Here is an 18199-nt window from a genome sequence, read left to right as displayed (position 1 = left end):
TGAATTAAAAAAAAAAAAAAAAGTCCCATCCAAACTAAAAAATACACTCAAGTTACATTTTTGACCATTTGATAAAGAAAAATAAAATGTAATAAAATCAGCAAATAATAACAAATTAAAATTGATTAGAAACATTCATGAGGACAATATGCCAAAAAATTTGATCGGAAAAACAAAACTGAATAAAAGAAAAAGAAAAAAAAAAGTGTCCTTGGACAGAAGGACAGTTTTTATTTTTATACCTCCTTTGCAATGGTGTGGAGTTATCTTGCAATGAGCATGCTAACAATGCTAATTGGTTTACTGATATTACACTGACAAAACAGGACGATTGTTGGAAATATTCGGGCGTTTTCGCTGAAAAACAATCAAGCTTATCAATGAGATTGGGGTCTAATGTCTTTAAGTGGCGTCTTAATTGTTTTGGCGTCTGGCTGTCCGCTATAATTATTTTTAGACACAGTAAACAGTGGTCTTTCCTCATTACCCACTGTATTAAAAGTCAAAGCTAAAAGTCAAACGGCACGAAAAAAGGGCATTCCCGGCGGCCGAGGTAGAACCGTAGGTGAGGGCGGTCGTCGTGACGATCCCAAGCCAAAAATGGCACTTCTCGGGCGGCGACGTGAGAACCGGCCGGACAAGACAGTGGGTCGCTGCGTGAGTCCGGTCGGAAAACGGCTTTCGAGAACGGCGGCGGCGCACTGCTCTTCATATCTGTTTTCTGTGCGTTCTGAGTGCTCTTCCTTAGTTCAAAAATACTGCGCGCACTCTGAAAATGAGAGCGCCACTGCCACCCACTGAGTGGATGTGCAAGTACACTTTATTCCAGTACCAGTAGTAAAAAAAAAAAAAAAAAAAAAAAAAGCATGTTCCCCGAGGTCACATGCGCCCCCCCTGGCATCGCTCTGCGCCCCCCCAGGGGGGCGCGCCCCACTATTTGAGAAGTACTGCGTTAAAGGGATGGCTTGAGTGTCGAGGGTCAAAAAAGACGGGAAAAAGAGCTGACCTGATCCAGAGGTAGCCTTACGCCACTGACAATGACATTCTCCTGTTTCAACAAGCTATCCTTTGCCACCCTATGCCCTGTCTTCATTGTATATTATATCCTCTGGTTGTGTTACGTCTCTGACCGTTGTTCAGGATGATTTATTTTGTTATTTCCGTGTAGCGATCGCATATGCTAGTCAGTGACAGCCAACGAACACATTTAATTTTTTTTGAATGAATGTTCTACTTTGGACGTGAGAAATAAATTTTTAAAAAACTGACAAAACCAATGATAATACTTGAGATAACAGCAACAATATTTAAGACAATATTAATAATAATAATAATATCAGAAATTATTCATTGTTTCCTAAAAGGAGTAAAATGTAGCATTTGCTTATTAACACCCACACCCGCTTTTCTATTCTTTAATTATATCAGTCCGCCCTATATAACGAGTCCTCATATCAACAACAAAATAAAGTTAATAACCATACACATAAGATGCAAGATGAACAAAAATAAATAGGACCAAGCCAATAACAGATATGTGAACACCACCTATCTCTGAAACCCTTCTTCTTCCCTATACCCTGTGCTTGTGCCACTTCCTAAACTGGGTCATGCTTGGACATTGCTTGAGCCCCTTATCAAATTTATTCCACAGCGTCACTCCATAAACAGAAACACAACATTTTTTAATGTAGTTCGTACCCTCTGATGCTGTCAGTGAAGCTCCCCCCTCAAACTGTATTGACCTTCTCTGTTAAACAATTTCTGTATATTGGCAGGAAGTCACCTGTGTAAAGCCTTATACATGAGCCGAGCTGTTTGAAAATGAAACAAGTCCCTGAGTTTTAATGTTCTGTACTTTAAAAATAATATATTATTATGATCCCTATAACCAGCATTATGTACTAATCTTACGGCTCATTTTTGCAAAATGAATAGTGATTTTATTGTTCATTTATAGGTGTTACCCCAGACCTCTGCACTGTAGTGTAAATATGGCAGGATTAAAGAATGTGGAGTGATTTATTGTCAAGACTGTGTTTAGCTTTATTCAGGACTGATATGCTTCTTGATACCTTGTATATGTTTTATATGAGCTTTCTAGTTAACCTTGTCAATAACAACCCCAAGAAACTTGTTTTCATAGACCCTTTCAATATTCACCCCATCTATCTGTATTTGTACTTGACTATATTTATTGTATCTGCTAAATAACATGAATTTGGTTTTTCTTAAAAATAATGATAATTTGTTTGTTCCAAACCAGGTCTTTAGTTTACAAATTTCATCAGAAACCCCCCGAGCAAAAGATAGTTGTGTCATCTGCAAATAAAACAAATTTTAGTATTCTTGAAACTTTGCATATATCATTTATATAAAGAAATTATATATACATGTACAGTGGGGAGAACAAGTATTTGATACACTGCCAATGGGAAAAGCCATTGGCAGTGTATCAAATACTTGTTCTCCCCACTGTATATATACAATATTTTTTTTCTGTCTCTGTAGTTCTTTGTTTTATGACTTCTCTATACAGTGTATTTTTCTCCTTTAAAAGCATTTTGAACTCCCTTCCTGAACCGTGGTTGTTCTTTGTACTTTTGTTTTCTGCTGTACCGTTGTATTGGACAGTTTTTATCAGATAATGATGTGAATATATTCAAAAATGTTTCATATACACCGTCGATGTCAATTCCATTACATACATTTTCCCAATTTTGTGCCATCCTTTTTAAATGAGTTCAGTTTCCTCTGTCCTTACTCGCCTGTACAGTGCCTTGCAAAAGTATTTGGCCCCCTTGAAATTCCTTAGCTGAGTGCCGCTACAAACTGTAAAAACTGGTAGGTGATCACTAATATCGTTAATTAACAATCCGCTTACTGGATTACTTTCAATGTCATTGGTGAATATATTATCTATTAAAGTAGCACTGTGAGTTGCGATTTGACTCGGCCTGGTGATTTTTGGATACAAACTCATACTGTACTTGGTATTGATAAATTCATTAACCGATTGGTACTTTTTCAGATTGAACAAATCAATATTGAATTGAATATTGAATATTGAATCCCCACAAATGTACACAACCTTTTGAATGGCTTTTGAAAACATTTCTCCTATCCAGTCTCTGAATGTTTCAATACTAGAGGCTGGTGCTTTATGTATACAGTGGATTATGATATTAAAGGGGAACTGAAGAGCTTTTCGGATTTCGTTCTTGAGTGTTTTACTCAGTTGAATTGTATTAAATGCATCATTCATTGTCGCAAAAAGTCACATAAAAAAAAAATAATAATAATTGACCGCGTAGTTTTTGAGTTATGGCCATACCAACACCATAGCAACGAGGGATGCGCCGCTCTGCCGACCGCTACCTGATGACGTAGCTTCCAGGGAGCGTCGCCACCACTCTGAACACTGAAATATAGCACCACGCTATCCTCGCCATATATTGCAAACATTTTCTGGGTTTTACTCGCAAGATTCGTCATGCCATCTCGATTTGAAGCGATGATTTGCTCACAGGAAGACTTGAGACTCTATGAGTGGTCCAAAAAAACTTCTCCTGCAAAGGTTTGGACCGTTTTTGTGAGCATGCATACAGCTCCCGAATCGGCTCATTGTTTTCATCATTTCAGCGACGACAGCTTTGAAAACCTACAACAATACAACCTTGGTTTTACAAAGACGTAGGTAGATCATTACTGGCTTTAATATTGATAAACGAGGGGGACTCCTACTGCCTGTTTGTTGAAGTGCGACATTTATTTTTGTTGCTGTTGGCCTGTCATAAGTGACAAGTCGTCTACTCATGTGATTTTATTATTATATCAATAGGTATTATGTAAATTCAAATGTCCCTAGCACCAAATAGGTCCATTATTATTTGATCACAAAAAAATATTAAAAATTATTACATTAAAAATGGGAATACCTCCATGCTCCTGACGACCAATGTTTTGGCTTCTTCTGTGTGTCCCATTTAGTTTTATGAATATTTTACAGTTTGATTTCCATACGTGCTGAATTTTCCCTTGTTTTTTCATTAGTCGTGCTTTTATAGCGATATCAAAGTTTTGCCTTGTCAGATGCTTGTTCCCATGAATCCGTTCAGTATCCTTGTTTTAACAGTGCGGTTTTGTGCTTTCTGTTGACGAACCTGATGATAACACCTCGTTTGTTGCTGTCATCTCTCCGGGGTAGAGGCGGCAGGCTTCGATGTCATTCCGATCCACCTCAATCCCTTTGGACTGGAAAAATACAGCCACTTGTTGCTCAACAGAGCCGACAACCTGCTCGCTGGGCTCCCCAGCGTTATCGGTCACAGCCCGGGCGTATGACCACAGCTTTATCCGGAGCCCGGTTACGATCACATCGTTGATCCTTGTGTGCTGCTGCAATTCCTCCACTCGACTCTCCAACTGCGCCAGACGCTGGTCTTTCTCGGCATTCTGGATTCGGAGAGCCTTCACCTCCTCCACCAGGTTCAGGATGGATTTCTGCTGTAGCTTAATCACAGAAATCTCCTCTGATAGGAAGTCAAGAGATCGCTTGATATCGCCGCCCTCTTCGGCAGTCAATGCCTTCTTTCAGGCCATTTCGCTAGGTGGCGCTGATTAGCTTCCAAGTAGCTGCCAGCAAACTTTTAGTTACAAGCTACAAAAAAAAAACCCGAACCGATAGGGCCAAAACGTGACATCGAACTCCTGCAATAACTTCCATGGTTTTCAAAAGTCACAAGGAATTTTCGATTCCAATTGCAATGGTCTGCTTTCACAAAACTGGCAAACCACTGTCAAGCGACGGTCAAACGACAAGCGGTTGGCGCCATCTATGTCAGTGCCATCTGATCGACATTAGCCTCAGATGCTGATTAAATATTCGGAACGTGACGGTCTAGATCACCACAACAATCATGTTGCGGACCCTCGTCCTCAGGAACTTTTCTCTTTCCAAAATACTGTACATCAAAATACTCTTCAGAATTATTTTTTTTTTTTAACACAATTATACAAATTTACCAAAAAAAAACAGGAAACAATTCCCGACTCAAAAGCAACCTTATAAATTTATTACATTTAATATCACTCAAATCAACACCTTGTATGCGGAGCTGTCTTAACCTAGGGGAGACATTAGAGTGCAAAATACTTTCTCTGACCATCGAAATCACAGGTGAAGGAATGGCTTTTATCATCCTATTAAATTGACTAATCGAACATTCAATCATAAATTTTGTGCAAAACTCATACTGTAGTATATTCCCATCTTTGTCCATAAAATGAGCAATTGCCCACACACCTTTTGATTTCCACTCTTCCAAATAAATTGATTTCCTCTTCCACTGAATATATCGGTTATTCCAAATAGGTGTGTTATGAGGAGAAAAATTATGTTTGAAAATCATCTCCCAATAGAGGAGCACCTGTTGATGAAAATCTGACAATTCTATTGGCAAAGAGCGGTCATTAAAGGGCAACTGAAGAGCTTTTCAGATTTCGCTCTTAAGTGTTTTACTCAGTTGAATTGTATTAAATGCGTCATTCGCTCTCTCAAAAAGTCACATAAAAAAAAAAAATAATAATTGACCGCGTAGTTTTTGAGTTATGGCCATAGCAACACCATAGCAACGAGGGACGCGCCGTCCTGCCGACCCCTACCTCATGACGTAACTTCCAGGAAGCCTCGCCACCACTCTGAACGCGGAAATATAGCACCACGCTATCCTCGCCATATATTGCAAACATTTTCTGGGTTTTACTCGCGGGATTCGTCATGCCATCTCGATGTGTAGCGATGAATTACTCACAGGAAGATTTGAGACTCTAGGAGTGGTCCCAAAAAACTTCTCCTGCAAAGGTCTGGACCATTTTTGTTAGCATGCATACAGGTCCCAATCGGCTCATTGTTTTCATCATTTCAGCCACAACAGCTTTGAAAACCTACAACAATACAACCTTGGTTTTACAAAGACGTAAGTAGAACATTAATGGCTTTTTTTTCTTTTTTTATAAACGAGGGGGACTCCTACTGCCTGTTTGTTGACGTGCGACATTTTAATTTTTTTTTGCTGTTGGCCTGTCATAAGTAGATAGGTTGGCTGACATGTCGTCTACTCATGTGATTTTATTACTATATCAATAGGTGTTATGTAAATTCAAATGTCCCCAGCACCAAATAGGTCCTTGGCTCGTTGTGTTTTTATACTTCAACATCAAGGTCTGCCTATTTGAAGAGGGAACAATAGCATCTGACAAGGGACCATTAACGGAGTGCAAAAAAACTAAAAAAACGCAAATTATCCTTACAATTACGTGTTGATAATGTCATGGTTGTTTTGATGAACTTGTCCCAAGTTTATATTCATAAAATTACACCAAAATCCGGAAAGCTCTTCAGTTCCCCTTTAAATATTCAATGAACCAATAGTAGGGATAGAATTCGACTATCGTGACCACAAGAACCAGCTTTTAAGGCCTCGTTCAATGCATTGCTTAATGGGATAATAATTTAGCTTTTACTTCACATGCTGCGCTACTGTCATTCACCACACAGCGCACTTGGATTGAGACCGAACGCATGATATAATATGGACAAGCACAACTAACGGTCGTGGTTGCCTCAACTTCCCATGGATTTCGGCAGAACCGCTACTAGTCGCCGTCATTACCTGATCGATACGGGCGTGTCATAACAATGCGAGAGCTAACGAAACCACTGTAACGCACGCTCCGTAGCGTTTTCTTCACAGCCCAAAACGAAACTAGTAGTGGCAACAAAGCAACATGCTAAAACAATGGACAGTTTGAGCACCGATGCCACCGACGTCCAGCGATTGATTTTCAACGCATTCAGGGAAACAAATTCGGACTTTGAAGTGAGGAAGGCAGCCAGATCTGTTCGCATGGGACAGAGCTAGTGTGAAGTGTGGAGCGGTACAGAGATCGTGAGTTTTTAACCCTGAAAACTAACCCACGTCAATGGTGGAAAGGGCAGCACGACCCTCTGGAGATTTTTTTTGCCCACGAAACGCAGTCTACTTAAACATGAACATGTGGGTTAGTTGATCTTCCTCAAGAAACAATCTGCCCTTCAAAAAAAGATATGGACAGTGATGAGAAGTAAAAAATGTGGAAACACAGGCATAAGTGAAAGACTTTGCTGTGTATAAGGTTAAAGTAATGATTATTGGCCTGTCTGTCTAAAATGCCATATTTTTATTCCCCCAATTGTACCAGTGGTAAAGCATAATTTATTATTTATTTACAATAACATTGCAGGTTTAATTATTTTTTTTTTCTAGAGCTGCTGCATATAATTAATATTTTTCTTTGTCAGATGTTTACGTTGAAAGTTTGCACTTAAATTACTTACCTTTTGTGTTCAAAACACCAGGAAATACAGTAATTGAATTACTGCACTTTATTGTCGTCCGTCTCTGGAGTTTTATTATCAATCCCATCCAACAAAATGACGGTCATATAGTAAGCCTTAATTTTTTTTTTTTTCATAAAAAAATTTAAACATAACAATGGTATGACATTTTGTTGTTTAATTTTGCCATTAGAAATTTGGTCTTTTTTTTTTATATGTTTAAAATACTGTACGAACACCCACAACAAATGTTATCGTATCGTTTTCACTCGAACTGTATCATTCTTAAACTGTATCGAATCGCTTGGCCATAAAAATGTATCGTTTTTCAATCGAATCGTATCCTTTTCTGGGAGAAATTGAGCATTATCTGACAGAATTGCAGGGGTGCCAATATTTTTGGCCAGCACTGTACGTGCTTAATGTATATTGGCCTCAAATAAGGGCTTACAAAACCGCCTTCGGATATGGGCAATCGGCTTCTCTCTCTCTCTCTCTCTCTCTCTCGATATATATATATATATATATATATATATATTAGGGCTGTGAAACGATTAAAATTTTAGATCGAGTTTACAGCTTAAAAATTAATTAATTGTAATTAATCGCAATTAATCGCAATTCAAACCATCTATAAAATATGCCATATTTTTCTGTAAATTATATATATATTCTGTAAAATAAATTGTTGGAATGGAAAGATAAGACACAAGGTGGATATATACATTCAACATACGGTACATAAGGACTGTAGTGGGCATTTCACTCTACTGTCATTTAAATCTGTCTATGCTGTCCTCACTCCGAAGCGTCTACTTTTTCCAAAGCTAGACAGCTAGTGAACGACGCCTTAATAATCAGACTTCCTTTTTCATCTGATTTATTAATAAAATGGCCTCAAACCATTGTCCTCTTCAGACCGTCGTAAAACTACAAAAAAAAAAGTACAAAAGTATTGCATTAGCAACAACGTTAGCTTAGCACGCTATAGACCCTACCCACCGACGTCACAAAATCACGTGCTCGCTGTATGGTTCCGCCCCCTTGTCCGTCATTTTGTGTCTGTATTATCAATGGTCTCAATTGATCGAGCAATTTATAAGGCATTTCATGGAAGACCCGGTGCTTTCGGATGCCGTAAACTCACGTGATGCGTTGCATAAAAGGCGTTAGGTGGAAAAGCTTCAGTTTATCCATTCACCAGATCCATATTTGATGCCTAAATCGATGTTTTTCGACCCGCTGTCGCCGCCAAATTTGCCTGACATCTGCTAGCTACCCTGATATGTACAACTATCTTGTCCACACAAAATCAGCCTATTCTCACGAAAGTTTGAAAAACTAAGAGCTTGGAGGCTTATAAATACTTCGTTGCTGGTTGGGTGACACAGGTCCTCGTCCACGAAAATTCGGCAGGAATCTATATTGTGCTTGGAAAGGTGAGTTACGAAATTTTCAATTCAAAATCTTTTGTTATTGCTAACATCCACTGTCAAGTCTAATGTATTTCATGTCGTTTGTCAATGGAGTTAGGGCTTTTAATGTTTATATGGTTTAGCGATAGCACTCTCACTACATACATACGTGTATGTTGTCGGCGATTAGCCTAGCAATGATCTTAATTGTGGTTGTCAGCCCAAAACCCTCTAAATATATATTAAATGCATCTTACCAGATATAAAATGACTACTACATAGTCTGTGGTAATCGTTTGGAGCCCAGTTTTCTCGTCGAATTGCAGCAGCCCATCTCGCTCTCTTCTCTCCGGGTCTCTCGGAATCCGTTAGAACTTCAAGTCTCTCCGTCTTCTTCGTTTATCTTCTCTGTTATTGCAACCGACCGCCACACACGCCTTCACCATTTTGATTATTAATGTTAACGAGCAGAAAAACACGTCGTAAATAGGAGGAATGTACGTAGCCGTAACAGGTAAACATGATGTGTTGACGGACAATTGGGCGGCACCAGTCAGGAGGAAGGAGTTGTGACGTCACGTGGGTAGGGTCTATAGAACCAACTCACACGACGTCACAACCACGCCTCCGCGCCATGTTGTCCGTCTACTCATCATGTTGACACATTACCGCTACGTAAATTCCTCCTATTATGGCGTGTTTTTCTGCTCGTTAACATTAATAATCATAATGGTGAAGACGTGTGTGGCGGTTGGTTGCAGTAACAGAGAAGATAGACGGAGAGACTTGAAGTTTTACCGTATTCCGAGAGACCCGGAGAGGAGAGCGAGATGGACTGCTGCAATTCGACAAGAAAACTGGGCACCAAACGATCACTACAGATTATGTAGTAGTCATTTTATATCTGTTAAGACGCATTTAATATATATTTAGAGGGTTTTGGGCTGACAACCACAATTAAGATCATTGCGAAGCTAATCGCCGACAACATACAGTTTCAAATTCAAGATGTTTATTTCTTCCGCCATCATTATTTTTTGAATAATATTTAGCTGGTACCAAGTGAAAGAAGTTAAACAGGTGTGTCCAAACCTTTTGCAAAGGGGGCCAGATTTGGTGTGGTAAAAATGCGGGGGCTACCTTGGCTGATTTACATAGAACAATATATTTAAACAAATTTTAGCAAGCCCTTCTGTGTGTCATATTTGCTTTATTATTTTTTTAAATTCTTAATTTCAACAATCTCGTCTTTGTGGCGTTCTCTTTCAACACTCGGGCTCTTGCGAAATACTGCTGCTGTGAAATTAAACTAGCTTTAAGTTGCTATAATTTCTCACTGCGTATCTTCCCTGTAATGTTGTCGTACATGTCAGCGTGTCTTGTTTGGTAAAACTGCGTCACATCGAACTCCTTGAAAACAGCGACTGTCTCTTTGCAAATGAGGCAGACACAGTTGTTGCGTGTTTTATTGAAGAAATAGTCCAATATCTACCTATCCTTGAAGCGTCGGCCATCGCAGTCAACTTTTTTTTTTCATTGATTGTCACCATTTTAGAAAATTGGAAGTAAAGGGTCACACGGGGTAATGTTGCTTGGAGTGCTCTTTAAAGTTTTTCAAACTTTCGTGAGAATAGGCTGATTTTGCGTCTGAAAAGCACCGGGGCTTCCATGAATTGCACTATAAATTGCACGACAAATTGAAACCATTGAGAATACAGATAAACACAGACGGACAATATGGCGGCCGGATACAGCGACACGTCATTCTGTGACGTTGGTGAGTAGGGTCTATACAGGTTCACTAAACATAAACAAAAAGCATGTCTTACAAAAAATATAACATTTCGCTTACTAACATAATACGTACATTCTTTACAACAACCATACTTACGGACAAATCTTGTCCAAGGATCATATAAGCACAACATTACAACGTAGGCCTCAGCCCGAGACGTCGTGCAGCCATATTGAACTGGCAAGAAAACAATAAACCATGTCGCAAAGCGACCACAAGAGTTCGCTGTTAGACAGCACAAAAAGCCTTGCTGTAAAACTTACCAAAAGGCAGAATACTGTCTGAGCGGGACATGTGCGTTAGTTGCGTCAAATATTTTAACGTGATTAATTAAAAAAATTAATTACCGCCCGTTCACGCGATAATTTTGACAGCCCTAATATATATATCGGCATTTGAAAATCCCATATCGGTCGCCCTCAACTAAAAACATCTTCGAGGTAATCAACACTGATGTCCGTATTCTAAAGGTCTTTGTTACCGTGTTAGAAACTTGCAGTGATTCAATCATGAGATGCCCTTTTTTCCTTAGGGCTTTTCCCTTCAGAGGTCGCCACAGCGAATCAGTTGTCTCCATCTAACCCTGTCCTCTGCATTCTCTGCTCTCACACCAACTACCTTCATGTCCTCTTTAACTACGTACATCCACAAACCTCCTCTTTGGTCTACTTTTATGAACTAGTTAGCCTTGATTGAATGAATGAATTGAACTGTACTTCATACAACACTGTTATGAACATAATGGAAATAAGTTTTCTCTATTTGCGCAAGTTCTGTGGGTGAGTAGTAATGGCAAGCTTCTACTCGTGAGAGAAAGCTAAAACTATTATGGATAGGCAACCCCGATTATGAAATGTTTTTTTATCAACACGAAATCATTTCATCAAAAATTTCCCATTGATTTTTCAGCTGATCTTATCAAACTTTAGATAGTGTATTACCTATTGATGATCAATATGTAGCGGAAAGTCAAAAAAGTAACATTCCATTTTTCAACAATTTTTAAGCCCAAAGTTCCTCCTGATTTTGGAACGCCCGTACCTTTTTAAACAAAAGGTTTTGGAAACACTTGTCGAAGCAATGCATGAATTGGAGTTTTTGGAGTTTTTCCTTGCCGGCATGGAGGGTCTTAAGGATAGGGGGATACCCAGGACTTGAACTGTATCTATTCATCTTTGTTGCTTCATTTCTAATTGTGTATCATATTGCCTCTGTCAAGTCCTTTGAGACCTCTGTTGTGATTGAGGGCTATACAAATAAAATTGAATTGAATTGATCATGTTCAAACGTGTCAATTATTAGTTCCACACGATCATTTTGTTGTTTAAGATCTGCTGTTCACAGTCACATGCCCCATGTGGGTTTCAATCCCTGTGGATTCTTTTGCCCATCATCCAATGGACTACCATCATTATTATGATATCAGCCAATGTATGCAAACCCACCGCTGAGGTAGCAGCTCTACCTCACACATGGAAAGGCTGGCCATATGATTTCAAGGCTTAACCTGTCTCAACATAAACACAATCTTGCCTACGCCCTTTTTCATCAATCGGCAAGCAGGTTAATGTCAACAGCTATTCATCCTGGACTGCTACTTTGATGAATGTCCCTAAATGACTTGAAGTTGCATCCTTTCTGAGCTTCTGGAATAAGCCAAATGGGGTGTTTGGATCAAAACCATACACAACTTTACAGTAAAATGGCAACATTTGGCAGCCAAACCTGCGATTTTGGTCTGTCTTGTCACTTAGGCACCGGTGTTGCCGATAGGCGTCAAAGTTGATGGAGGGGTCGTCGTCAGAATTCAAATTCTGGCCTTCGCCTGGGCGACATACTTTAAAACGTACCAGTCGGTAGCTTTGAGGACACAGATGAGAAAATGTGAAAAACTGGAAAATACCTAATGGACCTAACCTTTTAGATGCCCTCAAATACTCCTTAAATTGCCTAAATCCAGCAAAACGTACTAAATAACTCCCTAAAAGCTACTCAAGTACGACTAAATGTATTCAAATTCTCACTAGAAATAGACCTAATAACACCGAAATATACCTAAATATACTTTAATCCTCCCTAAAAGTTATCTAAATGTACTCAAATACTCCCCAAAACCTACTTAAGTACACCTAAATATACTAAAATACACCTAAATGTAATTCAATACTCTCTAAAAATGACTTAAATGTACTCAAATACTCCCTAAAAGCGACCTAAAGACTTTAGAGGTACTCGAATACTTCCCAAGTTACCTAAATCCACCTAAATGTATGTAAGCGAATACTCCCTAAATGTTACCCAAATATTGTAACCCTTTAAGTCATCATTCTGGGCTTGAAAACACAAACTGTATTGAATTATGTGTAGTGTGTGTTACACCTGGATTCCCGTTACCCTGGTTAAAAGGGTAGCGACTAATATGATGAATAAATGAAGTCTTTTGTCCTTCCAGTTTTATTTTTGAACAGGAGGATTCCAATTTTAGTTGTGGATGAATATTTTGTGCCTTTTCTGTCAATAAAACAGAAGAAACAACTGTCAACACAAAGCAATTATTAATAATAATAATTATTAATTATTAATTAAGTCGGCATAGCACAACAAATCATAGCATCAGTGTGGCAATTATACATGAAACAATGCTGCGATCTTTCGGCCAAATGAAGGTACTTGGGGATATGTAAACATAGGAGGTGCTTTACTCAACTCGTGCCATTAGGTTGCCTATTAGCTGCACAAACTGCATGATTAACAAACTTTGCATTTCTATATGAGCAAACGTGCTATGAATAGTAATGGAATGTACCATGTGAGCTGCAACTGAAAGGGTGTAGGCCAGTTAAGAACAAAGTCATTCACGGGGGTTTTCTACACAAACATATACATTAGGGTGTGAAAACAAATAGAAAAGATGGTATATCACATATCATATCCTAAGCAGATTTTGTAAGCCGATATATACACAGTGGGGAGAACAAGTATTTGATACACTGCCAATGGCTTCTCCCCACTGTATATACACTAGGAAATTATCGCGTTGAGCAGTAATTAATTTTTAAAATTAATCCCGTTAAAATATTTGACGCAATTAACGCACAAATGCCCCGCTCAAACAGATTAAAATTAGAGCAAAGTGAAAAGTGTACTTGTTGTGTTTTCCGGAGTTTTGCCGCCCTCTGCTGGCGCTTGGGTGCGACTGATTTTATAGGCTTTAGCATCCATGAGCACTGTGTAAGTAATTATTGACATCAACAATGGCGGGCTACTAGTTTATTTTTAGATTGAAATTTTTACAAATGTTATTAAAACGAAAACATGAAGAGGGGTTTGGATATGAAATTTCTATAACTTGTCTTTTAAGAACTACAAGTCTTTCTATCCATGGATCGCTTTAACAGAATGTTAATAATGGTAATATCATCTTGTTGATTTATTGTTATAATAAAGAAATACAGTACTTATGTACCGTATGTTGAATGTATATATCCATCTTGTGTCTTATCTTTCCATTCAAACAATAATTTACAGAAAAATATGGCATATTTTATAGAGGGTTTGAATTGCGATTAATTACGATTAATTTTAAAGCTGTAATTAACTCGCTTAAAAATTTTAATCGTTTGACACCCCTAATATATACACACTACCGTTCAAAAGCTTAGGGTCAAAGCGACCCCAAACTTTAGAACGGTAATGTATATTATTACAATGATGGATATACAATGATGACCTGAGAGGATTAATTCAGTCTAGTGCTACAAAACCAACAAACGCAGGACTTCCTTTTATGATTATACACGCTCAGCGAGAACAGAACATTATTTTCAAATAATTAAACACACCTGGACATCACGAGGAGATGTTAACAAATGAGAGTTTAAGAGGATGCTCCCCATGGTAAATCTAATGCTACGAGTTGTATTTAGAATGTAGATATACTCAGTAAACACCGTAAAAGGCTAAAGCAATATTGCATATTCTCTCATGCAGGATAAAAACTAAAATTATTTTCAAAAATGGCAAGCCTGATGCTTCCTGTGGTAGTTTGCCATTTGTGCCACTACTCTGAGTGAGCAATTAAAGCAAGCAATAATAAATTTGGAATACAGGAAACAATATTGAGCAAAAAAAATGTACGCTGTGCTCCAGAATTGTTTGAATGTTAATTTTACCCGCTCAATTCCCCCCTACCGCTCAATCTGTCGACCCGTGCAAGCACCGATTTTTCTCTCCCTGCGCAATCAGTTTGGCACACACATTGCAAATGTGCCACAAAGCCAACCAATCAGGAAGCTGGCGGAAGTATACCGACTAGGTGTGTGCTCTCAAATTAGATCACTTGTTCCATTCGTCCAGAAAAAGCAAAGGAGACAGACGACAGAAGGATGACTTCTTTGGCAACAACGTACGACAGGAATTATTATGATGAGTATTGTCAAATGTTACAGAACTTGTTGCTCTATTGCTTCACTTGAGAGGTAATCAGGTGAGACAATACTTCTGGCAATAGTGTGGATGCACATCATACAAGGATAGGACAAAGCACACGTAAGGCACCAAAAGTAGCAGTTTTCAACTGGATTTGAGGACGCTCTACACAACACAATCGTCCTGCGTTCAAAATCTGATGTAGCAATCATTGATGACAGACAAAACAGTCATTGGCCACCACACACGTGACTCTTCATTGGATCCTTCCAAGTGAATCCTTGACCACAAATTGAGCAGGAAAAAGGTTTTTCGCCAGTGTGGATTCTTGTGTGTGTTTACGTTGCTCTTTTGACTGAATCTTTGACCACAAATGAGCAGGAAAAAGCTTTTTCTCCAGTGTGGGTTCTTGTGTGTGTGTTTACATTGCTCTTTCGACTGAATCTTTGACCACAAATGAGCAGGAAAAAGGTTTTTCATCAGTGTGGTTTCTTAAGTGTACTATAGACCCTACTCACCTACGTCACAAAATGGGCGTGTCGCTGTTTCCGGCCGCCATATTGTACCTCTTTTTCAGACCTATTCTCATTGTTTTCAATTAGTCGAGCAAGTTATAGAGCAATTCATGGAAGCCCCGGTGTTATCTGACGCTGTAAACTCATTGGATCCGTTGCATAAAAGGCGTTACGTGGAAAAGCTTCAGTTTATCCATTCGCCAGATCCGTATTTGATGCCTAAATCGATGTTTTTCGACCCGCTGGCTTCGCCTGACATCTGATATCCTGATATTTACAACTATCTTGTCCACACAAAATCAGCCTATTCTCACGAAAGTTTGAAAAACTAAGAGCTTGGAGGCTTATAAATGCTACGTTGCTGGTTGGGTGAAACAGGTCCTCGTACACGAAAATTCGGCAGGAATCTTGTGCTCGGAAGGTGAGTTACGAAATTTTCAATTCAAAATCTTTTGTTCTTGCTAACATCCACTGTCAAGTCTAATGTATTTCATGTCATTTGTCAATGGAGCTAGGGCTTTTAATGTTTATATGGTTTAGCGATAGCACTCACTACATACATACGTGTATGTTGTCGGCGATTAGCCTAGCAATGATCTTAATTGTGGTTGTTAGCCCAAAACCCTCTAAATATATATTAAATGCATCTTACCAGATATAAAATGACTACTACATAATCTGTGGTAGTCGTTTGGAGCCCAGTTTTCTCGTCGAATTGCAGCAGTCAATCTGGGTCTCCTCTTCGGGTCTCTCGGAATACGGTAAAAATTCAAGTCTCTCCGTCTATCTTCTCTGTTTTTGCAACCGACCGCCACACACGACTTCACCATTTTTGTTATTAATGTTAATGGGCAGAAAAACACGCCATAATAGGAGGAATTTACGAAGCGCTAATGCATTAACATGACTAGTATCCGGACAACATGGTGCGGGGGTGTGGCTGTGACGTCACGTGAGTAGGGTCTATTAAGTGTTGCTTTTCAGTGAAACCTTGACCACAAACTGAGCAGGAAAAGGGTTTTTTTGCCAGTGTGGGTTCTTGAGTGTGTGTTTAAGTGGCTCTTTTGACTGAATCTTTGGCCACAAACTGAGCAGCAAAAAGGTTTTTCGCCAGTGTGGGTTCTGGAGTGTATGTTTAAGTTGCCCTTTTGGCTGAATCTTTGGCCACAAACTGAGCAGCAAAAAGGTTTTTCGCCAGTGTGGGTTCTTGTGTGTGTGTTTAATTTGCTCTTCTGAGCAAATCTTTTACCACAAACTGAGCAGGAAAAGGGTTTTTCGCCAGTGTGGTTTCTGGAGTGTGTGTTGAAGTTGCGCTTTTGACTGAATCTTTGGCCACAAACTGAGCAGCAAAAAGGTTTTTCGCCAGTGTGTGTTCTTGAGTGTGCGCTTAAGCGGCTCTTCCAAGGGAATTTTTTACCACAAACTGAGCAGGAAAAGGGTTTTTCGCCAGTGTGGATTCTGGAGTGTGTGTTGAAGTTGCGCTTTTGACTGAATCTTTGGCCACAAACTGAGCAGCAAAAAGGTTTTTCGCCAGTGTGTGTTCTTGAGTGTGCGCTTAAGCGGCTCTTCCAAGGGAATTTTTTACCACAAACTGAGCAGGAAAAGGGTTTTTCACCAGTGTGGGTTTTTGTGTGCACTTTAAAGGCACTCTTTTGACTGAATCCTTGACCACATACTGAGCAGACAAAAGGTCTTTCGTCAGTGTGCCTCCTCATATGTGTACGACAAGTTTGCTTAGAAGTAAAGGTTTTCCCACAGTGAGAGCATTTGATGAGTTTGTCGTCACAGTGAGATTTCTTACGACAATCTTCTTTGTAAGGCGAGTGTGACATGGCGCCATTTCTATCTGATGGTGCAATTAAAATGTGTGCTTGCGATCCTGTTGAGTTGCTGCTGCCACTTGGAGGCTCCATCCCTCTGCTGGCGTCACTCGGACCATCCTCATTCAAGGGCTCACCAGTCAACATGGTGATATCGTCCTCCTGTTTAACGTATGGCAGCTCTACCTTCGACTTTTTGAGTGGAAGTTGCAATTCTCTATTTGGCTGTTTAGGGTGCTCTGGCTCTTCCTGTTCCATATGTGGGTGCTCCACTTCCTCTTTAACGCCAGGAGACTCAGACTCCTGCCACTCTGAACCAAGATATTTGCTGAAACCTGCAAGACACAAGAAGACAAATGATATACTGTATCTTCTAGAACTTCTATGCAGCTGGTAGGCCGTGAAGAAAGACTGGCTGAGAGAGCGAGAGAGAGAGAGTGTATATACTGTATGCGCGCTTACAAGATGCATTCCGGGATGTCATTTCCATGACAACGATGCACCGATTGGCTGTTAGTCATCATACATTGACACGCCGTCATCCTTCAGCCGCAAGCAGTGGCTTAGTTTATTCATTTAATTATTATTATCTTTTGATTCTTTTATTCATTGTTTGGAAAGAAATAGCAGTTACAATTTTAATCATGACTTGAGTATTCTTTTCATCAAATACTTTTTTACTTCTCCTTGGATAGATTTTTTTCTGTTCCGTCCAAGAAGTCCGATCCAAAATACTGTCATGCCCCAGATTGGGGGAAGAAGGAGAGGAGTCGGTATTGGCTTACCCACTTTACTGTGGCAACAATGATAAAGAAAAACAATAACAAAATAACAGCGGGCTGCCATGA

The 18199-nt window shown here is 39.4% G+C and overlaps 1 protein-coding gene across 2 annotated transcripts in view; it reads right to left on the bottom strand.

Moving 5' to 3' along the window:
* LOC130928961 (zinc finger protein OZF-like) overlaps positions 1-18199 on the bottom strand; it is a 60285-nt gene that overhangs the window by 14676 nt on the left and 27410 nt on the right. Inside the window, exon 3 of one of the 2 annotated variants that reach the window (XM_057855813.1) lies at positions 13098-17686. The exons of the other annotated variant lie outside the window; for it this stretch is intronic. Coding sequence (XP_057711796.1) covers positions 16512-17686 — 1175 coding nt within the window. The 3' untranslated portion in view covers positions 13098-16511. Of the gene's footprint in view, positions 1-13097; positions 17687-18199 lie in introns of those variants that run through there. 2 annotated transcript variants of the gene reach the window in all.

This window comes from Corythoichthys intestinalis, chromosome 13, assembly GCF_030265065.1.
Source record: "Corythoichthys intestinalis isolate RoL2023-P3 chromosome 13, ASM3026506v1, whole genome shotgun sequence".
NCBI classification, from domain to species: domain Eukaryota; kingdom Metazoa; phylum Chordata; class Actinopteri; order Syngnathiformes; family Syngnathidae; genus Corythoichthys; species Corythoichthys intestinalis.
This window is presented reverse-complemented; position numbering and strand designations above follow the sequence as displayed.